The sequence below is a fragment of the Cnephaeus nilssonii genome (assembly GCF_951640355.1).
Source record: "Cnephaeus nilssonii genome assembly, chromosome: 1".
Classification (NCBI taxonomy): domain Eukaryota; kingdom Metazoa; phylum Chordata; class Mammalia; order Chiroptera; family Vespertilionidae; genus Cnephaeus; species Cnephaeus nilssonii.
This window is the reverse complement of record NC_137072.1, coordinates 61,203,388-61,230,598: the sequence shown is the minus strand read 5'-3', so window position 1 is coordinate 61,230,598 and position 27,211 is coordinate 61,203,388. Positions and strand designations below refer to the sequence as shown.

The window sequence follows — 27,211 nt, the reverse complement described above, 5'->3', positions numbered from 1 at the left end:
CTCAAAGTTGTTTGGTCTCTATAAAAGGTTGGCGAATTCTCTTGATTTAACTTGAGAGTTAAAAAATGATTCCAATGGATTAATCTGGGAGGAAAACCAAGATGGCGGCATAGGTAATCACCTGTACTTGCTGCCTCTCACAACCACATCAAAACTACAACTAAAAGACAAAACAATGATCATCCAAAACCATGGTAAAGCTGGCTGAGTGGAAGTTCTACAACTAGAAGGAAAGAAAAAAGTGCATTGAGACTGATAGGAGGTGTGGAGGTGCGAAGGTGTGGAGGCGCGCGTGATACGGGCTGGCAACTGGGTGCGTTGTTGTTGTTTTTTTCAATTGGGAGGGAGATACAAGCTCCCGATTGCTCTGAACTCCAGGTCCTGGCGAGACTCTGGGACCCAGACTCATACAGGGAGAAACTGGACTGTCTGGCATCGGGACAGGAATGTGAGGGTGGCTTTCTCTCAGAAGTGCTTGCAGGGGTCATTGTTCCTGTGCAGGGGTGCGAGACGCGGAGATGCGGGGACCTCTCTGCTGCAGGGCTGACTGGCAGCCATTGCTGTTTGCTCCACCCTGGTGATTCCCTGAGACCCCACCCCACACAATTTACAACTCCACCCAAGCTGTGCGCAGTGGCTTTTGCATATGAATGGCCTGCCCTTTTGCAGCTTAAAACATAACAAACTGCAGCTGGGTCAGAGCACTCCAAAGCTTCAAAAAGAAGGCCCAAGGCCTGGCAGCAGCAGCTTGCCTTGTTTCACAGCTGGGCCTTGTCTGAGCACTTCCAAACTCCAAACAAAGAGGAGGAATCTGCAGATCTCTCTGTAGCTCCTGCTGGGTGGCCTCAGGTAGTGGCTGACTTTGCACCTCCTTGGAGATCCAAGAGCCAGTGTACCCAGTGGTCAGTGTGAGACCATACCAGATTACAACTCTTCACATCCATACACAACACACTCAAGGGGCAGACTCAGTGAGAACCAAATCCCCACTGAAGCAAGTCCTGCCCCATAAGGGTGTCTCCAGCACAGCAGTTCTTCCATTGTAGACACAGCTGGTCCTCACAGCCAATTGGCCTGGAGTTCAATTCCTCCCAGTGATACCAACAGAAATCAAAGCTTAACTACAACAAGACTGTGCACCCAACCCACAAAGTGGTGCACCAAGAATGTCCACCTCAGGTGATTGGGGAGGCTGAGCCACTGGGCCCTATAGGACACCTAGCACACAAGGCCACTCTATCAACACAGGGAAGCAGCCAAAATGCGAAGACAAAGAAACAGGTCACAAATGAAAGAAATGGAGGAAAGCAAACTACTGGATATAGAGTTCAAAACCACAGTTATAACGTTACTCAAGAATCTTCTAGAAACATCCAAGGAACTTAGTGAGACCTTTAAGGATCTTAGTGAGAATGCCCCCCCCCCAAAAAATGGAAAAGGACCAGTCAGAAATTAAGTATACACTGACTGAAATAAATAATAATATACAGAAATTCAACAGTAGACTAGAGGATCCCAAGAATCAAGTCAAAGATTTGAAATATGAGGAAGCAAAAAACACCCAACCAGAAGAGCAAAAAGAAAAAAGAATCCAAAATATGAAGATAGTGTAAGGAGCTTCTGGGACAACTTCAAGTGTACCAACATCCGAATTATGGGGGTGCCACAAGAAGACAGAGAGCAAAATATTGAAAACCTATTTGAAGAAATAATGACAGAAAACTTCCCCTACCTGGTGAAAGAAATAGACTTACAAGTCCAGGAAGCGCAGAGAACCCCAAACAAAAGGAATCCAAAGAGGACCACACCAAGACACATCATAATTAAAATGCCAAGGGCAAAAGACAAAGAGAGAATCTCAAAAACAGCAAGAGAAAACCAGTTAGTTACTACAAGGGAGTACCCATACGATTGTCAGCTGATTTCTCAACAGAAACTATGCAGGCCAGAAGGGAGTGGCAAGAAATATTCAAAGTGATGAATACCAAAAACCTACAACCAAGAATACTCTACCCAGCAAAGCTATCATGTAGAATTGAAGGTCCGATAAAGAGCTTCACAGACAAGAAAAAGCAAAAGGAGTTCATAACCACCAAACCAGTATTATATGAAATGCTGAAGGGTATTCTTTAAGAAGAGGAAGAAAAAAAAAGGTAAAGATAAAAATTATGAACAACAAAGTGACAACAAATACATATCTATCAACAAGTGAATCTAAAAATCAAGTGAATAAAAAATCTGATGAACAGAATAAACTGGTGAATATAATAGAATAGGGGCATAGAAAGTGAGTGGACTGACAATTCTCAGGGGGAAGGGGGTGTGGGGAGTACGGGAAGAGATTGGACAAAAATCGTACACCTATGGATGAGGACAGTGGGGGGGGGGGGTAACGCCATGGGGTAGGGTGGGAACTGGGTGGAGGGGAGCTATTGGGGGGAAAAAGAGGAACTTCTGTAATAATCTGAACAATAAAGATTTATTAACAAAAATGATTCCAATGTGCTAAGAGAGTGTGAAGATCTGACCACACCACGTCTTAAAAGCAGTCACAGGTTTTCACTAACCCCTAATCAAGATTCAATTTTTCTGACTTTTGTAGATCTCAGGCCACCTTCCTATGGGGTCCCTATCATTTTATATGAATGATTAGGTAACACAAGTTGAATCAAGTATTTAAAAATGCTTTGCTTTCAGAGCTATTTGAGGGTCACTCTCAATGGTAGAGTCTTATCCCTCTTTATTTACTTTTATTAACAGTACAGGCATAGCACCTTTATTAAACCTTGGATAAACTTCATCCTATTAAAACAACAACAACAATAAAATAAAACATTTACCACTTCTCACTCTACTCATAAATAATGTATTAGTTGACTGAATGCTCCTTCTAAAAATTTTGCCCATTTTTTTTTGGGGGGGGGATAAGCTACAACTCTGGGTTTCATACCTATTCAGTAGATTACAATGATTGCATAGCGGTGATAGAGATTTGATTAGAATGCAGTTAGTAACTTTATTGCTTCAGCAATTATAGGCTTATGCTATGTCCTTGTAAAATATGTTTCCATAAATGACTATTTTGATAACTGTCTCCATTTTTCTCAATTCGGTGTTAGAGATTTTGGGAGACACCTCTCCTAGCAGCACTGCATTTCTTCATTATCCTCAAGCAAGCAGATTGGCTGAGAGGGTGGCTCAGAACATTAAAGATGTCAGAAACAGATTATAGGAGGCTTTAATAACTCACTACCTTTTTTTCTTGTCTAACACTACATTCCAACTTCAATAAGAGAAGTTATCTGACTGAATAAAAAATGGGTGTGCAGAGAGTGGTTCAGAATTTGTTTTGCCCATCAAATAAATCCTTGAAAAATCCCCAGAAAAATTCTGCATTAGATATGAAAATATTCTTCCTTCTTATGGGAGTGGGGGTAGTAATAGATCATGACCATTGTTTCCAAGCCAAGCAAGCCAAGGTCACGGCAACCTTTCTGTCTAGTTGCTTCAGAGGGAAAGTAGAACACAGGCACATCCTCTGCTTGAAACCTCTTTGTTTTGCTTCCTTTTACATCAAAAGGATTGGCTCTCACCATGGGAGAGGTTGTAATTGGATTTCACCATGACAGGAGGTTGTAATTAGATTTCTCAGCAGGCCTACAAGTTCTGTCCCTGGAAAAATAAGGAAAGGGGCCCGGATATTTTTCCTGTAGCTGGAGAGGTAGCCCAGGCAAGCCTGCAGAGATTGGTCTGAAAGGCACAGGCAGAAAGGGCTATGCGTGTGTCCAGCACCTCCAAGACGGAGTGCATGGCCCTTCAGGTGGGGGTAGGAAAGCCGTGCATGTAAGAGCAAATATTCCTTGGACATTGCATTTGGTAGGGAACATAAGATATTTCTGTGAATGAAACCCTCTGATTTCTGGTGTCCTAAAATTTCTATCTCCCAGAGAAAGGGAGGGCACTTAAAGTTTGGAACACCCCAGAACAGTGGTTCTCAACCTTTCTAATGCCGCGACCCTTTAATACAATTCCTCATGTTGTGGTGACCCCCAACCATAAAATTATTTTCGTTGCTACTTCATAACTGTAATTTTGCTACTGTTAATGAATCGTAATGTAAATATCTGTGTTTTCTGATGGTCTTAGGCTCTATAGCAGCGGTTCTCAACCTGTGGATCTTAGGCTCTACAGCAGGGGTTCACGACCCACAGGTTGAGAACCGCTAGCAGGGTCGCCTAAGGCCATCGGGAAACACAGATATTTACATTACGATTCATAACAGTAGCAAAATTACAGTGATGAAGTAGCAACGAAAATAATTTTATGGTTGGGGGTCACCACAACATGAGGAACTGTATTAAAGATTCGCGGCATTAGAAAGGTTGAGAACCACTGCCCTAGAACCGTGGTCGGCAAACTGCGGCTCGCGAGCCACATGTGGCTCGCGAGCCATGGTTTGCCGCTCTGTTGACTAATGAGTTTGCCGACCACTGACCTAGTCTCTCGATTCCAATAATTACAGGCTGTTGTTGTTCCTTGTGATTAAGCCCCTATCCCAGTGGTCGGCAAACTCAGTCAACAGAGCGGCAAACCGCGGCTCGAGAGCCGCAGTTTGTCGACCACTGCCCTAGAACATCACTCTCCATCTGGAGTTAGAAGTGAATTTGTACACAAAAACCCAGAATAGGCTTTGGATAATCTGGTTCATTTTGAGTTCTTATTTGTCATTGGTTTCATTTTAGTTTCTATAATAGTTTCTAGAAGTTTAAATTAGAATAAGATTAGGTCAGAGTAGATTTTTGTACTTTTTAGTCAGTTTCTATAGCTTTTAAAGAACATTAATATAATTAATTTAGACCATTAATTTAAATTTACGTTTAATATGGTAAATGTTATTTTTGAAGTTCCTCGTGTTACCTTGCCACTGAAATCTACTTACCCTAACCATCTGTCTCCACGGAGCACTTTGTATCTCACTATACCTCTCCTCTCTTTTTACCTTCCTTCTCTTTCCCTTTCTCTCAAGCATTTAACAAGCAGTCTGACCACTGAACTTGAGTGGCCATCCATGCCTCCAAAGGGAGGAACAGGCTTGGGGACTATTGTTTTCCCTGTCTGTATTGGCCATATCAATGACTCCAGGACATTTCAGTGCTGGGGGTTATCTCTCCAAGTCCTTCTAACTGAATTTTCTTCATTTTGCCTGAGTTCCTCTCCAGTCATTGGCTCCTTGGTGGGCAACCTCAGCCAAACTTAACAAGTCCTCCTCTTCTTCTGGACCAAGGAAACTTGCTTCTGCATGTTTGGTTTTCAAGGCAGATGGGTAGTACTTGATTGTTCACCCTATCTGGTCTCAAGGTGAAAGACATACCACATACCCTAGAAGAAGGAGAGGTTTCCCCCATTATTTTATTTTTCTTCTTACTATTGGCATATCACTTCCTGGAGTATGTACATTCACACTTCCAAGTAAAGACAGGTATCTTCTGTTGAATTCATTTTTATCAGAGGAAGCCTGTAGGCTTCTATTTTTAGTAATTATTATAACTATGAAAAAATTTCCTTTCAGGGAAATGTAGTAAACAAAATGATTATTGTAAGTGCTTCATAGTCAGACTCAAACAGACCATTCTCCTTCACCCTGTCTTTATATGATAGCCAAAGCCTTTGGTATCAGAGAGAAAATCCTTTAGTCTTATTTTGGCTAACATATACCTGTTATTACCTGATCTGGAGTTAACACTGATGCTTTAGGGCTTTTAAAATATTAATGAGTCTCTTGGGAGAGCTCTACAGCTTGGAGTTAAAGTCATCTGAAGGATTAAAAAAAGATGCTCTTCTATTTCGAGTTCTCGGTTGAATCACCACTGTCTGACATCAAGATGTCCAGCCCTGTGCATGTATATAATATACTCAAAGTACAGACTTTTCTGGAGCTCTGACCTTCCTTCTTCCTAACTGAACTTTTCACCATGTGGGTCTGAGCTAGTGTTAAACATGGGTCATGCCTATAGGAACTTTAACTCTAACCAGAATTCAACAAAGATACACATCAAATCAAGGAGAGGATAAACACCTATAGTACTCAGGTAAGAGGACATTATGGGGAGTTGCTGGGGATCTGCATTTCTCACTGCTCTGCCCCTTGTGCAGAGGAGCTGACCTTCTCCTGTTTGTTCCTGGAATAGGCCATGACCCCTCCTACTGCAGGGTCTTTGTGCAAAGTGTTTGCCCTCTCGGAATCCTCCTGCCAGCATCCACTCACCTCAACTACCACCATCCAACATCCACACACACCCACACCACAGAGGCAACCTTATTTAACCTTTGGATCAAGGAAAGTCATCACTGACCTTGAGCAGAGGTCAGGCTCTTCATATACTGTCTTAGAACGAAAGTGCTTTGCCTTCTTAGCACTTACTTCAGTGTATAGTTATATACAATGCACATTAAATATAATTTGAAAAATTTCACCCCCTAAAATCATGCTATAAAAAGAGGGATTTGTTTTATGTTCCAGTAATTCTGAGGTCTCTCAGATTAAAGGCCATTTTCTCAATTACTTCATTTTGAACAACAAAGTACCATTTCATGGAAACAGCCTAAGATGATCTCTAATAATGCTTATTTTTGTTCTTAAGACGGTCACCATGACAATAAAAAAGGATATAAAGATATTAAAAGCAGATTAGTAATTATTCTTGAGGTATGACTTCATTGCAAATGTTGAAACTGAACAATTTTAGAAAGCCACACTTTACAGACTACAGTGGATTCAAATAAGCCCTTTTAAAGAGCACTGGTAAAAGCAGCAGAGTAAGCAATTACATATAGAGATCCTCACCAGAGAATGAGAATTCCTGCTTGGGGATCCAATGTGCAGCATCAGCAGCTTTTTAAGACATATTCTATAAACAACATTCAGAGGATTGATGACACCCTTGCGTGAAACAAGTACAGAGTGGATCCAGTGAACAAGGCACTGATTTACAGATGCATATGGAAAGCTTTAACAAAATTATTTCATGAAATACGAGAATGTTAATTAGGATGAGAAGAATCTTCTTTACTCTTTATAAATGTAAAAAAAACACCACATTTCTTTTTTTTCTCTTTGGGAATTCAGCGGTTCACATTTATACAATAACTGGAGGCCCGGTGCATGAAATTTGTGCATGGGAGGTGGGGTGTTTCCTCAGCCCAGCCTGCATCCTCTCCAATCTGGGACCCCTCGAGGGATGTCTGAGTGCCAGTTTAGGTGGGATTGGGCTTAAACTGGCTGTCGGACATCCCTCTCACAATCCAGGACCACCGCTCCTAACCGTTCACCTGCCTGCCTGCCTGATCACCCATAACTGCCTCTGCCTGCCTGCCTGATTGCCCCAACCGCTCTCCCATGCTGGCCTGATTGCCCCTAACTGCTCTCCCCTGCTGGCCTGATCACCCTAACTGCTCTTCCCTGATGGCCTGATTGACTCTAACCACCTCTGCCTGTCTGCCTGATCGCCCCTAACTGCCTCTGCCTGGGCCACACCACCATGGCTTTGTCCGGAAGGACATCCGGAAGATGTCTGGTCTATCCAATCTAGTTAGCATATTATCCATTTATTAGCATAGATCAGTGATGGGCAACCTTTTGAGCTTGGTGTGTCAAACTTCGCCAAAATACTGAGCATAACTCGGGTAGTGTGTCACTTTGAGGAAAAAACTAACTCCAAGACTCTAGTCGCAAATGTTTCATCCTCAGGAGCAGCAAATGTTTCATCCTCAGCATGCTGCCGCGTGTCATCAGAAATGGCTATGCGTGTCAGTGCTGATACGTGTGTCATAGGTTCGCCATCACTGGCATAGATACTTATGAGGCTTTCATTTATTCCTGGGAGATTCCAACTTGAAAAAAGCCATTCTTATTAGAGTTAGACCTCATGATGAAAAATATTAAAAGAACTACTACACTCTGAGCAGTTAAAGTCATTATTTCAGTTACTCTTACAGTCTTAAGAATTTTCTGTTATCTCCATTTAATAATTAGGGGGAACTGAAGCTTGTCAAGCTTAACAGCCAGCCATTACCACTGGTCAGATACTGTAATAAGAGCCTTACATACACTATCTCATTCAATTCCCAAGATAATTGTATGACTATTGTTATCATCTCTATTTTACATATTAGAAAATGGAGGCAAAGAGTGGATACAATAAACAAACTAGGAAGTATGAGTGCCAGGCCGCCTGCCCCAGAATCCCCCTAGATAACCACCATACTATTACACATTGTGAAGTTGGGAGGAGGCAGTGGGAACTGGGAAAATGGATTTATTCTGGGTGTGAAGTATGTGCTATGAAGTGAGGTCATTTTTCTTTCTCTTTCATTGCCTTCCCAGTTGTTTTTCCCTTGCACTCCACAGTTAACTGGCCACCGTTTTAGTAGTTTCCTTGTTCATTTTCTTAACATCTATTCATTGAATCTTTAAAGGAAACATTTAACTACTGCAATCGGTATACATAACATGGTTGCATAATAGGAAGGAAACAAGCCAGGACTAGAGGCTGCATTTCTAAAGAAGGATTTTAAAGCAGGCGAAGAGTTGTTTCACAGAGTGGTCACGAAACTCGAGTCTCTCCATACCCTTTCATTGCTATGACGACAGGCTGCTCCTGCTACATGTAGCCAGAAAAAGCAGCTGACATTTCAATGACAGGAACATAGGGGAGAGGTTTACAAAAACAAAAACCAAACCCTCTGGTTTGAATTTCAGTTAGAGAGGAAAACTACCCCTTAGAGCAAGTCAAAACCCCTATTCTTGCCTTTAGAAAAGATAAGAAAGGAGAAATGCTGGGGGCCTTCTCCCCTGTCCAAGTGGGCCAATAGAAGAGAATTAACTGCAAAGCAGCATTTCTTCTCACTCTCCCTAATGGCAATCCGAAACAGAAACCTCTTTGGTTTCATTTGACTTGGCCATTAAGAATCAGCTAATTGATGAAGCATAAAGACTCACAGTTATACATGCTTCACGTTGAGGCCCCCAGGGGAATACAGTAGTGTCAGATTTTTTTCTCTCTCATTTCTTTGGGTAAAAAAAAAGATAATTAATTTAAAGAATATTTCTTTCTTGACCCCCAGTTTTACTACCAGAAAAATCATTGCAAGTGCATAACCAAACACTGTGTGTTTAGTACTCTGCCAGGAGCTATATTTAGCATTAAAAAATTCATTTAATTCCTACAACAACCCAAGTTGTGGGTTGTATTATCACTATTTGCTTCATAAACGGGCAACCTGAGTCTTGGAGGTGTGATGTGACTGCCAAGCTCACATCACAACCTGTAAGAGGCAGAGTCAGGATTCAAATTCAAGAGTGTTAGACTCTGAACCCATGCTCTGTCCACGCTGCTGTGCTGACTCTGAGGCAGAAACGTGGCATTGACATTTTATTACACAGCAAAGCTTGTCCGTATAAGGAAGAAACCCCGAGGGAAAACCTGGTGCAAATTCCCTTTCCACAGAGTTCCAATCAGGACTTGTAGGTAGGCTAGTGCTTTAATAATAGCTATGATCAATTGATTACTTCATATGTACCAGGAGTAGCTGTTTTCTTCACTAAATTATTACAACATGTTTCTGAGGTGGCAGCTAATGTTATGACCCCCATTTCCACAAATGAGGGAACTGAGGTGCAAAGAGTCCTTTGTCCAGAGCCTGGTAAAGCCCAGATGTAAACCAGGTCGGTATGCTCCCAGAGTCCATGATCTTATCCACTTTATTATACCACCTACCTACAGTCGCTCTGTTCTCCAGAATTCTGTCTACCTTTAAAAAAAAATATATATATATATATATATATATTTCAGAGAGGAAGGGAGAGGGAAAGAGAGATAGAAACATCAATGGTGAGAGGGAATCATTGATTGGCTGCCTCCTGCATGCCTCCTACTGGGGATCGATCCCATAACCCGGGCCTGTGCCCTTGACTAGAATCAAACCCAGGACCCTTCCATCCGCAGGCCAACGCTCTATCTACTGAGCCAAACCGGATAGGGCTGTCTACCTTTTGATGCCCAAGACACAAACCAGGCTAGCCCCAGGTGGACCACCTTTGCAGACTCAGCTTTTGGGGGAAGATGCCCTGTGGGCCCTGCATGAATGAGATTCTGGCCTAGTTAGGCACCTCTTGGGCAGCCAGGTCTACTGGGGAAATTCTCCTGGATTTATGGGGCCCCCTTCTCCTTCGCTAAGGGTTGTTGCAGAATGATATGTGAGGTTAAAGGGCACCTGAAGTCTTTTAACAACACTTGTTTATATTCTTGGTGAAAAAAGATTCCCAACATGTTCTGAACATTGTGCTAAACTTCCCTAAAATAGCAGTGTTTGCGCACTTACAAATCAATTGAATAAAAAATAACACCCAGTCAAGAGGAAAATAAAATGAATAATTTTTTTGGAGACGTCCAGATACATCACTATTCATTTTATTTTTGTCATTGCTATTTATTATTTTTACTTAGATGATAAGTGAAACTGCTCATGAGAAACTATTGGGGATTATATCCCAAAGGACCTGGAAAGGAAATCCAATACTCTAATTGCTAAATGGCTGCATAGACATTTCCTGAAAGAAAAAAGGCAAGATTTATTAATAACATGTACATATTCTTTTCCAAAATGTGGAAAGCAGCATTAGTTGATTGGATGATAAGTAGATGAAACCCATGGCTTTGCTTTGCTAGATCTTGTTCAATGAAGAGAAATATGTACTTAAATCTTTCCCAAGATGGGTGTCCTTTTTTTTTTAATAGTCCTAGTTAACAATGTTTCATAACCATCAAGGTTTAGCTGTGAACTGAAAAAGCTGGTATCCATGAGAAAGGGGCAATTAAAATAAAAAATAAAAAAGACTCTGCTGCGTTGGACCGAGGGAACATTTCTATTCAGTGTGCTTCGGCCCTGGGCCAGAGGAGAGCTCAGCTACAATGCCAAGGTGACATATTTAACCTCTTTGCCGATTAAAGGCCGTATGTGAGAGATACTCTTTCTGCAGTACCTCTTGGTTATACTATCAGCAGTATCGATCGGCAGCTGAAAGCGTGGTTTTCTCCTGCAGGGTGACCTCTAATACCGGGAGGAATGAATGAGCATGACTTGCATTTTAATTTTTATTTTAGAAGATAGAGCCAGAAATGATAGTACCTTACAATATAAGAGTTATCATAACCTCTTTAGCTCTTTAAGTCCCCTCCCTCTTTTTCCCCTTCTTAAATAAGACATCCTTGGGAATTAGAGAAATTTTATGTTATGTGTGTAAACGTCTTAAAAATGAGAGAAGGAGACAAGAGACAATTTGTCATAAAACTATAAGAGTGAATCAGGAAAGGAAAAATAGTCACAAAAATAATCAAGGATGAATATAGTATTAGGGATTTTTATACCTTTTGGAAAAGCACAATGTTCCATTTCTACATTGCTGATAAGTACAGACTGGGGCAATGGTGGTGATGAGTAACTTCATATGATTTAGATATAAAAAATGCACAAATTTCTTTGATTTGAAAGTTTTTTAAAAGACTTTCATTATGATTTATTTAGTATAATTAGTGAAGTATTTCTACAAAACACAGCTCAGGGTTCAGACTTAACCAAGATCTGAATGCAACTCTAGCTGACAACAATTCTACATTTGTATTCTTGCTCTATACTAAAACCATCATTTATTAGTACTTGCTATTTAATCTTGGAGAAGAAAAGAAAACATGAATACAAGAGTTAAAATTCCCTATTAAGTAGCTTTTCTATAAATCAAACAAAAGTTTTAAATAAATAAATGAATGGCTTTGTATTAGGCAGAAATCTTAGATATCTTCATCAGATCATGCAAATCAGTTAAGCACATGCAATTAGATGATACAGTAAACTTATTAAAATTTACCTTCAGGTAGGCGGCTGGACTCAGAGCCTTGGCAGAAAATGGAAGTTGAATCCCCTCTTTGCACACAGCCAGGGAATAAAAGTTTGACAAATTCCCAATACTCTTTAAATCTCTTCCCTCATTAGCTTTGCTTCTTTGCACAGACACACATTTGAGACTATTGGAGTTGAAATTCTGCTGCTCTATCAACTAGTCAGGGTCTGAGGTGACGGACCAGTTAGGAGGGTGGCACCGGGCTGGCGTATTTCAGACTGTCATCGTTTTTGTTGCAGATTCCTGCAGTTCTCTGGCAGGCTGGCCTCTCGCGAGGGAGCGATGAGCTTTATGAGCAGTGCAAACCAACGGGGAGAGAGTTAACAGTCTTCCCCTCAAGCTCTTGTTCTCAGAAGCTCATAACTTGGCCAGAATATAAGCGCTTGGCTCTTTATGCATTTTTCCCCCCTCCAAACAGCTCTAAAAGGTTTTATAAGCAGGATCCCTTTTTAGGGGATTTTTATTTTAAGACTTTGAAAAGAAACTCCATGCTGTTTTTTCTTCCTAAAGGAAATTAAGGGTGGGGGTTAAGGAAGGAGAGAAGAATTGTAGCAGATGCATTTCCACATTGCTTAATTGGAAATTATTCTCAGGAAAACAGTCTGAATTTTAATAATAGCAGGGTACTTGAGATACTTTAACCTTTCTGTAAATGACCTTCAGAAATTTACGTATGTATAGAGCACCACTCCTATTACAGATCGCTTGTATGCCGGTCCACAAATGTTGCAGGTCATAAACTATTCTTCCCCAACACAACTCCCTACTGAAATCCCTTCTATAATGATTGATTTATAAGAAGGATTTTCCCCATAAATAGTCATGCATTTATTTTTGATTTGACATTCTTGTTATTTATATATGAGTCTGAGCTCCTCTACTGCTACTTCTACATGCTCTATACATTGTGCTAACATTTTTATTGTTGTTAATCCTCAACGGAGGATATTTCCCATTGATTTTTAGTGAGAGTGGAATGAAAGGGGAGAGACAGAGAGAAACATTGGTGTGAGAGAGACACATCGATTGGTTGTCTCATGTACTCACCCAACCAGGGCCAGGGATGGAGCCTGCAATTGAGGTATGTGCCCTTGAAAGAAATTGAACCCGGGACCCTTCGGTCCGTGGGCCGACACTCTATCCACTGAGCCAAACCTGCTAGGGCTGTGCTAACATTTAAAAAATATATATTTTTATTGATTTCAGAGAGGAAGGGAGAGGGGAGAGAAATAGAAACATCAATGATGAGAGAAAATCATTGATTGGCTGCCTCCTTCACACCCCTTACTGGGGATTGAGCCCTAAACCCGGGCATATGTCCTCGACCAGAATCGAACCTGGGACCCTTCAGTATGCAGGCCACCACTCTATCCACTGAACCAAATCGGCTGGGGCTGCTAACATTTTTTTAATGCATTATTGCAGTTGGTCCTCACAATCTATATGAGGTATTACTATGTTCCCACTTGAGGGAAGTGTGTATAGTGGTAAATAAAGTATGCATGCTTTGAGGCCACACATCCTGGGTTTGCATCCTGGCTTAACCACTTCCTAACTGTATGACCTCAGGCAAAGTATATAACCTTTCTGAGCTTTAGCAATTTATCTATAGCATGGGGCTGTGTTGAGTTATTCAACCTCCAGGCTATAATACCTCCTGAGTGAGCCATGAGCTCGTTGAGGGTAGAAATGTGACCCTTCTCTATTCTCCATGTGCCTAGCACAGTGCTTTGCCTACTGTAAGTGCTTCATCAACATGGAGTAAATGATTGTAATGTAATTTAATTTAGATTTCTGCATTTATGCCAAAGTCAGGCCAAAAGCAAACCAACAACAAAAATAAATAAAAATCCCACTTCTAGTTATAGGTAAATCTGCCTTCAACAATTGTCTCTAAGCACGTTACAAACCTTTGCCCTGTTTAGTTTTCAGAACACCACAAGAGAAAGGTAACAAGAATTATCTCTCTTTTGCAGTTGGGGAAATTTGGGAGCAGAGGAAACTGGGCAATTTGCCCAGGAACTGAAAACAAGTCATGGCGCAGCTGGGAAGAGTCTCACGTCTCTAGAATCAGGATGACTTGTTTCAAGCTGCCTTTCCAGGCACAGGATGAAATGACGCGATGTCCTTTTGCCTCAGACAATGGGATGTTTTTCCTCAGCCAAGGTCTGGGGTGTGGACATTCTCTAAGTCTCCTTAGAGAAAAGATCAAAGGGGTAGGCTGTGTTTGACTTTGTTTCTCTGCCTCTGTGCACATCTGGGTCTGAGAAGTGAGGGAGACATAGACACCATTTCTCCAACACTCCTGAGGGCCACGGGTGTGTGGGACTATTGCAGGGTATGCAGGACAAGTATTTCTCAAGATTATGCCCCGTTTAGCTAAAGGAAATGTTTTCTTGGACCCACAATGTCAACTCCTTATTCTAATACCATTCCCCGCTTATTAGAGACTAGAGGCCCAGTGCATGAAATTTGTGCACGGGGGTGGGAGGGTGTCCCTCAGCCCAGCCTGCACCCTCTCCAATCTGGGACCCCTCCAGGGATGTCCGACTGCTTGTTTAGGCCCGATCCTGGTAGGATCGGGCCTAAACGGGTAGTGGGACATCCCTCTCACAATCCAGGACTGCTGGCTCCCAACTGCTCGCCTTCCTTCCTTCCTGATTGCCCCTAACCGCTTCTTCCTGCCAGCCTGATCACACCCTAACCACTCCCCTGCCAGCCTATTGATGCTTAACTGCTCCCCCTGCCAGCCTGATTGCCCCTAACTGCCCTCCTCTGCAGGCTTGATCGCCCCCAACTGCCCTTCCCTGCAGGCCCTGTTGCCCCTAACTTCCCTCCTCTGCCAGCCTGGTCACCCCTAATTGCCCTCCCCTGCAGGCTTGATCGCCCCCAACTGCCCTCCCTTGCAGGCCTGGTCCCTCCCAACAGCCCTCCCCTGCTGGCCATCTTGTGGTGGCCATCTTGTGTCCATATGGGGGGCAGCCATCTTGTGTGTTGGAGTGATGGTCAATTTGCATATTACTCTTTTATTAGATAGGATAGAGGCCTGGTGCACAGGTGGAGGCCAGCTGGTTTGCCCTGAAGGGTGTCCCGGGTCAGGGTGGGGGTTCCCTTAAGGCGTGGGGTGGCCTGGGTGAGGAGCCTGTGGTGGTTTGCAGGCTGGCCATGCACCCCCCGATGACCCAAGTGGAGGCCCTGGTATCTGGGATTTATTTATCTTCTATAATTAAAATTTTGTAGCCTTGAGTGGAAGCCAGGACAGGCCAGGGCAGGCGGAAAGCTTGGCTTCCTCCATTGCCAGGGGCAACCCAAGCCTCCTGCTCTCTCCAGCTCCGTGGCTGCTGCCATTTTTGTTGGGATTTATTTATCTTCTATAATTGAAACTTTGTAGCCTTGAGCGGAGTCCAGGGCTGGCCAGGGTGTGTAGGAAGCTTGTCTTTCTCCATTGCCGGGGAAACCCAAGCCTCCTGCTCGCTCCATGGCTGCAACTATCTTGGTTGGGTTAATTTGCATACTCACTCCTGATTGGCTGGTGGGCGTGGCTTGTGGGTGTAGCGGAGGTATGGTCAATTTGCATATTACTCTTTTATTAGATAGGATATTTCTGTGAGATTTATTTTAGGTGATTTATTTAGGTCAATGAGAATATAGAGAAAGTTTTAGCTAGAGGGCAATGGAAAAAAGATTTGACGGACAATATTTTTTTCTAATACAAAAATTGGTATTTTATGTTTCTATGAAGTGATCGAAATGAAATTTCTTATAGAAATTTATGTTAACATAAAAAAGAATTTGGTTAGAGCAAACTGGATTTATCTCTTAAATGTAACTATGTACCTAGAGAGTTCATTTGTAGGTGGCAGAGCTTGAGAATTTCAACTCTCTTTTACTGAATGTTTTCTCTAGATCTTACTAACCTACAACACAATGAAAATGATTCACTGTATTTATTTTTTTCACTGTATTGTTTATAAATAGAAAATAGAATATTTTTAAAAATCCTATCCCCCAGGATATGTTTTTCATCACCAATAGAGAGAGAAAAGGAGAGAGAGAGAGAGAGAGAGAGAGAGAGAGAGAGAGAGAAAGAGAGACATAGATGAGAGAGAAGCATTGATCAGAACCAAACTCACAATCTTTTTGTGTATGGGATGATGCTCAGACCAACTGAGCCACCTGGCCAGGGCAAAGCAATTTTGAAACAATAAAAGGACCTTGAATCCACAATGTCTTTTAAGTATGGTTTTATTTTGGGAATGTTCATGGGCAAATATCCAAACTCTTATTGTTTCTTGCAGCTGTGCTTTATAAAATACAGCTCATGAAGCTGAGGACAATAAACCTACAACAATACTCACTTAGCAAATAAAGTTGTAGCTCAGATTTAGAAGCTTATCCAGTGTCTAAATGTGATGGGAGAACTTAAACTAATAAAGAACTTGTTACATTACTGCATGTGAACTGACCTATATAACATCAGTATTGGGGAGAAGGGTTTAATAAAAGTCAACATCAAAGCTTATATGTTTTTTAACCTTCTAGTGCTATGAGTCCCTTTGAGAGTTTGTTGAAAGCTGTGGGTAAGCTCCTAAAGCCCAGCTATGAACCTCTGCACTCACGGGTTCCATGAAGTTAAGATCTTCTGATTCAAGTGAAGGACTAGAGAACTCAAGAATCAATCCTCAAGCATCAAATGAGGCTTTTTGTTATTCGTAGCACAAGTTTCTGGGTGACATAAGAGAAATATCATTATTCCTGTCTGTTAAGGGTGTAAGTGACAAGGCGTATATTCCTTGTCAGAAGGAGGCATGGCTCCCTGGGAGTAGTGGAAAGCCCCAGGAGGTAGTGAGTACAGAGGAAGGAAAGTTGCAATGAAAATAGTGTTGATAATTATCTTGGCCAGGAGCCGGCATGTAGGACCCTCCTCACTTACACCATGTATTAGTTTTCTACAGATACCATAACAAAATACCACACTGCGGGTGGCTAACATAACAGAAATTATTTTCTCACAGTTCTAGAGGCTAGAAGTCCAAGATCAAGATGCTAGCTGAGTTGGTTTCTCCCCAGACTTCTTTCCTCTGCTTGCAGGTGGCTGTCTTCTCACATGGCCTTTTCTGTGTGCTCATGCATCCCTGGTGTCTCTTCCTCTTTTTATAAGAACACAAGTCCTATTAGATTAGAGCTCCAATTTATGACCTAATTTAATCTTAATTACCTCTTTAAAGGCTCTATCTCCAAATTCAGTCACATTGGGGGTTAAGGCTTCAACATGTAGAATTTTGGGATGGTGGTGGGGGATACACAATTCAGTTCATAGACCTATAGGAAGGACCCTCCTCCTCGCTTACACCATGGGCTAGTTTGCTAGGGCTACTATAACAAAATACCACTCACTGGTAACTTAGATAACAGACACTTATTTCTCACAGTTCTGGAGGTTAGAAGTTCAACATCAAGATGTTGGCAGGTTTGGTTTCTTCTGAGGCCTCTCTCCTTGGTTTGTAGATGACTGCCTTCTCCATGTTTTCACATGGTCTTTATTCTGTGTGTGCCTGTAGCCTAAGCTCTTCTAAGAACATCAGTCATATCTGTTGACTTAATTTAAAGGTCCTATCTCCAAATATAGTCAAACTAGAAACCCGTTGCACGAAGTTTCGTGCAATAGACTTTCACCTGGCTGCCGGCAGCAGTTTTCCGCCAGCACCAGTTTTCCTCTGGCCACCCGCCGATCAGAGCGCCTCCCGCCAGCGCGATCGGCTACCCCGAGAGGAACTCCGATCCGGGGAGGCGCTCCGATCAGCGGGTGGCCAGAGGAAAACTGGTGCTGGCGGAAAACTGCTGCCAGCAGCCACGCAATCGGCCACCACCAGCGTCTTCCGCCGGCCTCATGGGTCCTTCCGCAGTGTTGGCCTAACGGCCGGTGGGAGGAGCGGGAGTCGGGGACTCGCAAGTCCCCGCCCCCCGCTCCTACCGCCAGCCAATCGGCCACCCTGAGTCCCGCCCCCCGCGCCTCCAGCCAGCCCAATTGTGGGCGTAGCGGAGTGATGCAATTTGCATATTCCCTTTTTATTATGTAGGATTCTGAGATACTGGGATTAGGACTTTAAGATATGAATTTTGGGGAAACACTATTCAGTCCATAACAGGAATCATTCTTCATTTTCCTTGAAGAATAACACATGTTTGTAGCCATAATAAATTTTGGAAGTCTGACAGCCTTTATTTCATTCTGTCTCTCTTCCTGCTGGTATAACATTCTGAAGAAACTTGTGGGTCTCCTGTGCACTCTATAGGGGTCCAAACCATCAGAAAAGAGGGTTCTCCACAGCTCTTTCTAAATAAATCCATTTGTATTTCTGGCTTCTGTTGAGAAGGTTGACTGGATCCATGGGTCACATTCACAAGCCTAGGTAGCAGAAAGTTGTCCAGCTATACCCTTGATGTTCTTCCCAGAGCATTTTTCTTTTTTCTTTTTCTTTTTGCTATCTGAAGGCTGAGAATTTTCAAAATCATTAAGTTCTGGTTCATTTTTCCTTAGTAGCTTCTTCCTCCACTTACCTCTTCCCTCTCATATCTACACTAATAAAACAGAAACATGCAAATTGACCATACCTCCACCACACCCACCAGCCAATCAGAGAGAGTATGCAAATTAACCCAACAAAGATGGCAGTGGCCATGGAGCTGGAGCAAGCAGGAGGCCTGGGTTGCCCCCAGCGATGGAGGAAGACAAACTTCCCACCTGCCCTGGCCGGCCCTGGCCTCCACTCAAGGCTACAAAGTTTCAATTATAGAAGATAAATAAATCCCAGATACCTGCTTCCAGTGGGCCCTGGCCTCTGCTCAAGGAGGCGCTGAAAAAAAAAAAAGAAAAAAAAAGGAGGGGCTGGGAGCCATCAGCCCCTCACCCAGGCTGGCCAGGCACCCCAGCAGGGACCCCCACCATGAAGGGAGTGTGGTGAGCCTGAAAATGGCCCTCAGCCCCTCACCCAGGTTGGCCACTTCCCCCCAGTGGGGACCCTCACCCCATGGGGGCGTGGCCGGCCTGCAAACCACCACAGGCCCCTCACCCAGGCCAACCCACACCCCAAAGGACCCCCCACCTTGATCCAGGACACCCTTCAGGGCAAACCAGCTTGCCCCCACCCGTGCACCAGGCCTCTATCTATACTAATAAAAGGGTAATATGCTAATTAGACTGGGAGACCTTCCAGGAGAACTTCCAGACGTTCTTCAGGACAAAGCCATGGTGGCAGGGCCGAGGTAGAGGCAGTTAGAGGCCAAGAGGGGAGGGCAGTTGTGGGTGATCAGGCCAGGATGGGATGGCAGTTGTGAGTGATCAGGCTGGTGGGGGGCAGGGCCATTGAGGGTAAGCAGACCAACAGGGGGGCCAGTCGGGGGCGAGCAGGACATCACTGAGGGTCAGTTGGAGGTGATCAGGACAGTGCGGGGGGGGGGGCAGTTTGGAGTGAGCAGGCCAGCAGGGGGGAAGTTGGGGGTGAGCAGGCCAGTGGGGAGGAAGGTGGGGGTGAGCAGGCCAGCGGGGGGGGGGGCAGTTGGGGGCGAGCACACTGGCATGGGGGGCAGTTGGGGGTGATCAGGCTGGTGGGGGAGCATTTGGGGGCAAGCAGGTTGGCAGTGGGGGGGCAGTTGGGGGCGAGCAGGCTGGCAGGCAGAGTGGTTAGGGGCAATCAGTCAGGCAGTCAGGCAGGTGAGCATTTAGGAGCCAGCAGTCCCATATTGCGAGAGGGATGTCCAACTGCCAGTTTAGGCCCGATCCCTGTAAACCGGCAGTAGGAATTCCTTCGAGGGGTCCCAGATTGGAGAGGGTGCAGGCCAGGCTGAGGGACAATACCCCCCCCTTGCATGAATTTCGTGCACCGGGCCTCTAGTTTTACTATAAACAGCAAGGGAAAACAGGCTCTGCCTCCCATACTTTGTTTGGAAATCTCCTTAGCTCAATATTCAGGTTCATCACTTACAAGTTTTGCTTTCCACCCAACAGTAGAAGATAATTAAGCAAAGTTCCTGCTAATTTATAACAAGGGTTGCCTTTTCTCTAGTGTCCAGGAACATGTCCATCATTTCCTCTGAGACCTCACCAGAATTACCTTTAACATTTATATTTCTATCAACTTTTTGTTCATGATAATATATGTATTCTCTAAGAAAGAAGATTTCTCTATGGTTCTCAATTCTTTCTAAGCCCTTTCCAGAATCTCCTTTAATGTTCACATTTCTACCAACAATCTCTTTAAGGAAATCTAGATTTTTTCTATCATATGCCTCAAAATTCTTCCAACTACTACCCATTATCTAATTCCAAAACCACTTCCACATTTTTGGGAATTTGGTATAGCAGTGCCATTTATCAGTATAAAAACTTCTATTAGTTCCTAACAGTTGCCAGAATAAATAACCAAAAATTGAGTGGCTTAAAACAATAGGAATTTATTTTCTCAAGGTGCTAGGGGCTAGGAATCTGAAATCAGCAGGCACAGGCTCCTTAAGAATGCTTTAGGGAATAATCCTTCCTTACCTCTTCCTGGCTTCTGGTGGCTTCCAACAATCTCTGGCATTCCTTGGTTTGTAGCTGTATCATTCTAATCTCTACCTTTGTCATCACATGGCTTTCTCCCCCCCTGTGTCACCTCTGAATCTCTCTGTCCTATTTTCCTAGAAGCACACCAGTAATTGAATCTATGGCCCATCCTCATCCAGTATGACTTTATCTTAATTACATCTGCAAAGACCCTATTTCCAAATAAGGTTCCATTCACAGGTACCCAGGGTTTGAAACTTGAACATACCTTTCTGAGGGACACATTTCAATCCACTACAAGGTTAAGTTGCAGATTTGACTCTAAACTTCTAGTTGACCAAAGGAATGAGGTAAATATGATTAGTGGTAGAATTCATAATGTAAAAAAAATTCAGAAAAAACATACAAGACACTAGGTAAAACAGCAAATGGAACCCTTACAGCATCCTTGCAATATCATGTTTCTTTTAGATGTTTCCTACAGCATCCCTTGGTGGATAGGTAATGAAAAAGGGCTGAAGTGCAATTAAGTAAAGACATTTTGTGAGAGAGTGACAAAAGATCTGTGATATTTGTTCTTCAATATTGACTTAAGCAAAACTCAAAAACAAACAAACAAAAAACACACAACAACATATCACACCAAAAACAACAACAACAACAAACCCAAAAAACTAACTGCTATTTGTAGTAATTCTGATCTTTGGTTTATGGGTTCAGTTTGAACCTAGTTGTTCCAGCTAAAAAAGTTATGTGTAGGGATATACTATATATCAGGGGTCCTCAAACTTTTTAAACAGGCGGCCAGTTCACTGTCACTCAGACCGTTGGAGGGCCGGACTATAGTTTAAAAAAAAACTATGAACAAATTCCTATGCACACTGCACATATCTTATTTTGAAGTAAAAAAACAAAATGGCAAAAACACCTGCATGTGGCCCGCGGGCCATAGTTTGAGGACGCCTGCAATATATATATATATATATATATATATATATATATATATATATATATATATATATATATATATATATATAGTATATCCAGTGCTTTAATTCAGAATTGATCAATTCTAAATTGAAGGACATTAGGAGTTGAAGTTCAATGTCTGCCATTTTCTTGTACCTTCAATCTTTTTTGCTTACCTCCCTATCAGGTGCCAGATTAACAAAGTATATTCAGCAGGCCTAATAGGATCGTGCTAATCACTGATGCCACTGAATGCTGCCAGAAATAAATTCTACTACCTGGTAATCTAAATTACACCAATCAAGCCCTTGGAAGACAGAACCCGTGTTCAAAATCCTTTTCTCTGGAAGACGAGAATTGATGATTCAGAGAGCAATTCCCAGCTCTGAGACTTTCTAGCTGTGTGACCTTAGGCAAATACCTAACCTCTCTGTGTCTCCATGTCTTATCTGTCAAATGAGGATGATACTAATATCTACTTCATAGGGTCATTTTGAGGAAAAAAGGTGATATTTGCATAGTGCTTTGTCCAACCATGATTGGATTAGGGTTTAATAAATAATGATGATGATGATGATGATGACGATGAAGGCCACCAATATGGAAGCCGAATGTTGCTGGAGATTGTCATGGAGCCTTCTGTAATAGACATTAGAACGCCTCCTCTTTTCACATATACTCTGAGGGATGATGACTTTCATGCAGGGAAATGAAACACATCCTTTTAGTCAAGCTCTGTAAACACAGCAGCTGCTCACATCAATCCCAGGAGTCCTATGTCCCTGTCTTTTCTCAGACAGAACCCTCATTGAGTTTGGGAAAACAGGGGTGGGCTACACACTAGCAATGTGAACTGTGTAGCTGCTCTCTTGTTCTGACCTTACCTTGGGAGAGACTTTGAGCCCAATCCATCAAATTGCCTGGTGTGCCGATCTCTTGTCCAAGTGAGCTGCAGCTGGACCTCTTCATATTTCTGTGCATTTGACCTGAAGGATGTGCCTCGTTTACCAAGACCGGAGTTTATATTCAGGCCTTCTCCCGGGTGAGGTCACTTTGCAGTTGCTAGCCAAAAGCTGCCCCACTCCAAATCTGTCTGATGTTTTCTTGGCTCCAGTGTTAAGTTCCCAGAGCAAGATGTTTTAGACTAAGAAGGACTGTTTGTGTGATGAAGCAATCCTACTCTGGAGATTTGTTCCAGTGGTGGTGCTTTCTTCTAGGTTTTGAGCAACAGCATTTGTATTTTTTGTAAATATTTCAGTTGTGAAAGAGCCCTGGGCGTGTTATAGAGATTTCGTGTGATCTGGATGTACATGTGAGAGCTGGTGATACTATGCTGAAGCTCTAGCTATAGCAAATGGAAGGAGAACCAGGCTAGGACTGGTTAGAATTTACGCTGGCATTAATGGGCTGGCCACTCAAATGGAGACAATGTGAACAATTTGTACCATGTCTGTTCTCTCTAGTATTTCTCAAAAATTTATTTCATTATCACTTTCCCAAGGGGGTTTTGAATATTTTTTTCCTGTCCCCACCCTCACCCCACTCCAAGAAGTTGTAATACTACAGATATTCTGTATATCCATTTATGTACTATATCTATAACTGTATTACATATACATTTAAAAAATAATAGGATTTTTCACCCCTCCCAAGAACCAATTTTGTCCCCTTGACTAATGAGCCTCACCAATTGACTGAAACACAACTCACACATAAAAATGTGCAGATTACTGTGGTGTAATCAATTACTGTGGGTGGAGAAACTTAGTCAAAAATGTGTCCCTATTGAACTCTATAAAATACTTGTAATAGTATTCATTACTCCAAAAAGTTTATGAAGGAACAAGTTGGAATAACCTTTTGAAAACATTATAGTTGCTTTTCTGAGGACATGCAATATTTTCATAATTATAAGTTTTTCATCTTGTTAGCACTTCTCATGTTGTGTGTTAATAGTTGAGATTCAGCAAAAATAGCAAGACAAATATCTCCTGCACATGCTTGCAATAGCTTCTCACTGCCTACCAAGTCAATTCTAAACTCATGAGCCAGGCATTTAAGGCCATCTGCCACTGTATGAATTATCTTTTCTTCACTCTTTCCTTGCTTTGCAATTTTCTGCCTGATGCTTTTGATTGGTAGTTCCCTCTGCCTGTAACCTTCATCCTTAAATCCTATCAATTTTCCAAGGTCTGACATAGATGTATTCTTTCTAAGAAGCCTTCTCTGCTACCTCTGATAGGAGGTTATTCTTTTTCTGAATGTCAAATATATATATATATATATATATATATATATATATATATATATATATATCCTATCTAATAAAAGAGTAACATGCAAATTGACCATACCGCTGCTACACCCACAAACCTCGCCGACCAGCCAATCAGGAGTGAGTATGCAAATTAACCCAACTAAGATGGCTGTGGCCACAGAGAGAGCAGGAGGCTTGGGTTTCCCCGGCAATGAAGGGAGCCAAGCTTTCTGCCTGCTCTGGCCTGCCTTGGCCTCCACTTAAGGCTACAAAGTTTCAATTATAGAAGATAAATAAATCCCAGATACCAGGGCCTCCACTTGGGTCACCGGGGGGTGTGGCCATCCTGCAAACCACCACAGGCCCCTCGCCCAGGCCGCCCCATGCCCCAAGGGAACCCCCACCCTGATCCGGGACACTCTTCAGGGCAAACAAGCTGGCCCCCACCCATGCACCAGGCCTCTATCCTATCTAATCCTATCTAATAAAAGAATAATATGCAAATTGACTGTCACTCCAACACACAAGATGGCTGCCCCATGTGGTCAAAGATGACTGCCCCATGTGGATACAAGTTGGCTGCCACAAGATGGCCAGCAGGAGAGGGCAGTTGGGAGGGACCAGGCCTGCAAGGTAGGGCAGTTGGGGGTAATCAAGCCTGCAGGGGAGGGCAGTTAGGGGTGACCAGGCTGGCAGAGGAGGGAAGTTGGAGGCGACCGGGCCTGCAGGGAAGGGCAGTTGGGGGGAACCAGGCCTGCAGGGGAAGGCAGTTAGGGGTGACCAGGCCTGCAGTGGAGGGCAGTTAGGGGTGACCAGGCGTGCAGGGGAGGGCAGTTAGGGGTGATCAGGCCAGCAGGGGAGGGCAGTTGGGGGCGATCAGGCTGGCAGGGGAGCAGTTAGGCATCAATCAGGCTGGCAGGGGAGTGGTTAGGTGTCAATCAGGCCTGCAGGGGAGCGGTTAGGTGACAATCAGGCAGCAAGGCAGGCAAGTGGTTAGGAGCCAGCAGTCTGGATTGTGAGAGGGATGCCTGACTGCCAGAATGCCCTGTGGGATCGAGCCTAAACCGGCAGTTGGGGATCCCCCAAGGGGTCCCAGATTGGAGAGAGTGCAGGCTGGGCTGAGGGACACCCCTACAGTGCATGAATCTCATGCACCAGGCCTCTAGTATATATATAATTTATCTTTACTGTTGAGAGTATTACAGATGTCTCCCAATGACCCCTTCCATCCAGTTCCTGCTCCACCCCAGGCCTTCACCATTGGGTTATGCATATAATTAGCATATATTTTTAAATGTTAAAGATGTAATTGGCTTTATTGACCAATTTATGAATTGGGCAGCATTCCATTGAGCAAGTAGAAAGGAGCTTCAAAGAGCTACAGAAAAAGAAAGGTGTTTAAAGGTGGAACAAGTAAGTAAAAAACTTAAAAAAAGATTGTTTCTGGAGAGGTCACCTCATTTGGGGGGACAATGGGATCTATTAGGCAGATTACCTCACTGATGTAGACCAGAAAATTCCAGATTAACCACTTAAGATGACATTCCTGGGAGAGGCTGAAACTGAAATCAGGTTAGGTATTAGCATTAGATCTTGGTTTCAATAGCATATTTTAAAAAATAATTTTTATTGTAGTAAAATACATATAAGATGAAATGTACCACCATATGCGTTTTAAGTGTACAGTTCAGTGATATTAAATACATTCATGACATTGTGCAACCATCAGCAAGCACTACCTAGCTTTATAACTCTTCATCTTGTAAAACTGGAACTTGTACCCATTAGACAATAACCCCCATTTCCTCCCTCCCCTCAAAGCTGGCAACAAGGTTTCTATTTCTGTCCCTATGATTTTGACTATTCTAAGCATCTCATATGAGTGCAACCATACAATATTTGTCTTTTTGTGACTGACTTATTTTACTTAGCATAATGTCATCCATGTTGTAGCATGCGTCAGAATTCCTTTCCTTTTTAAGACTGAAAAACATCCCATTGTATGCATATACCACATTTTGTTTATTCACAGTGACAGATAGCATCTGTCAATGGACATTGTATTGCTTCTACATTTTAGCTATTGTAAGTAATTGCTATGAACATGATGTACAAATGTTTCTCTGAGACCCTGTTTTCAATTCTTTTGGGTATATACCCAGGAAGGGTATTGCTGGGCCATATGGTAATTCTATTTTAAGTGTTTTTGGGAATAGTTATATTGTTTCCCACAGAGGCTGTAGCATTTACATTCTCTGCAACAGTGCACAAGCGTTTCAATTTCTCCTTATCCTTGCCAACATCTGTTATTTTTTGGATTTTTTTATGATAGCCATTCTAATGGATGCTACAGGAGCTGAGCAGGGTTTTTGAGGATGGAACATTGTGGACCTCACTCATTCATAGGGTCACCAGGAGTTGGAGCTGACTCAATGGCACAGAATGCACACCCACACCCACATGGTCTGAAGTGAATAGCATATTTTTTTAGGAAGTGCTCAGAGCACCTGACCCAGAGTAAGTGCTATGTCCATATTAGTCCTGCACTAGAATGTACTGACTCAGAAAAAACAGCACGTCATCTGTCGCCCTTCACCTCTTATCTCTGGCTTTGTCCTGTGTCGTAGGGAAATAACAAATTAATTCAATTTGGGGGGTATTTATCACTTTCATCCTGTAATAGAGTTATATTATACAGGTTACCGCTCCCCTATGAGATAGTATTTTAAAACTGGGATTATTTCTTATGTAACCTTGCTTTCCTTCAGTGATAATTACTCAGTAAATATATGTAAAATGAGCATTTTGTGACTGTTGATTGCTTCATCCACCAGATCATTCCTTCCCACACTCTCCAAAAGTTTCAGATCTACTGGTGTGCTAGTTGAAGGGCACAGATTGAGAGAAGGCCAATTGAATGAAGGAAGGGTAATGTGCAAGGGATGGTCAGGTCTCTCATGTGTTTGCATCAAAACTTCCACCAGCTTTAGGTCAAATGTTGAGCTTTGTACACATTGATAATTGCGAATTTAATACAACACCTATTGACCCTTGTTTTAAGATGCTGTTAAACATCATGCCAGTTTTCTAAAAAAAAAAAAAAAAAATTGGTCTCACCTTCTAGAGAACTAAAAAATAAATGATTCTCAGGTTACCCAACCTGAAAGACGAAATCTGCTCATTTGCCTGTTTGTGTGTGCAAGCCAGAAAACTGTAACGTGGCCACAGGAGGGCAGTGTGAACCAAGGTCTCCTTTCACAAATGAATGGAACCCATCAGTCATTCTCTCTCCAGCTGAATGCATGTTCTACTCTGAACAACAGTCAATTGAACAATCATCCCTCTTCCAGCTGATTGTCAAAGGATGAATGTGGGTTTGCCCTTTAAGTGTTCGCAGAGAATATAACCTTCAGCTCTCCGCTGTCCAATCACACCATAAACCCAACTGGAAGAAGTATTTATGCAGGAGCGCCTGGAGGACATG

General features: G+C 42.8%; 1 protein-coding gene across 2 annotated transcripts in view; it reads right to left on the bottom strand.

The window, feature by feature from the left end:
• The window catches only part of SPARCL1 (SPARC like 1), a 64,279-nt gene extending 41,837 nt beyond the window's left edge, over positions 1 to 22,442 (bottom strand). Inside the window, exon 1 of one of the 2 annotated variants that reach the window (XM_079770732.1) lies at positions 22,355 to 22,442. In XM_079770732.1, coding sequence (XP_079626858.1) covers positions 22,355 to 22,439 — 85 coding nt within the window. In that variant the 5' untranslated portion in view covers positions 22,440 to 22,442. Of the gene's footprint in view, positions 1 to 11,923; positions 12,316 to 22,354 lie in introns of those variants that run through there. The other variant, XM_079770733.1, reaches the window with a different exon arrangement.
• Positions 22,443 to 27,211: the final 4,769 nt, after the last annotated feature.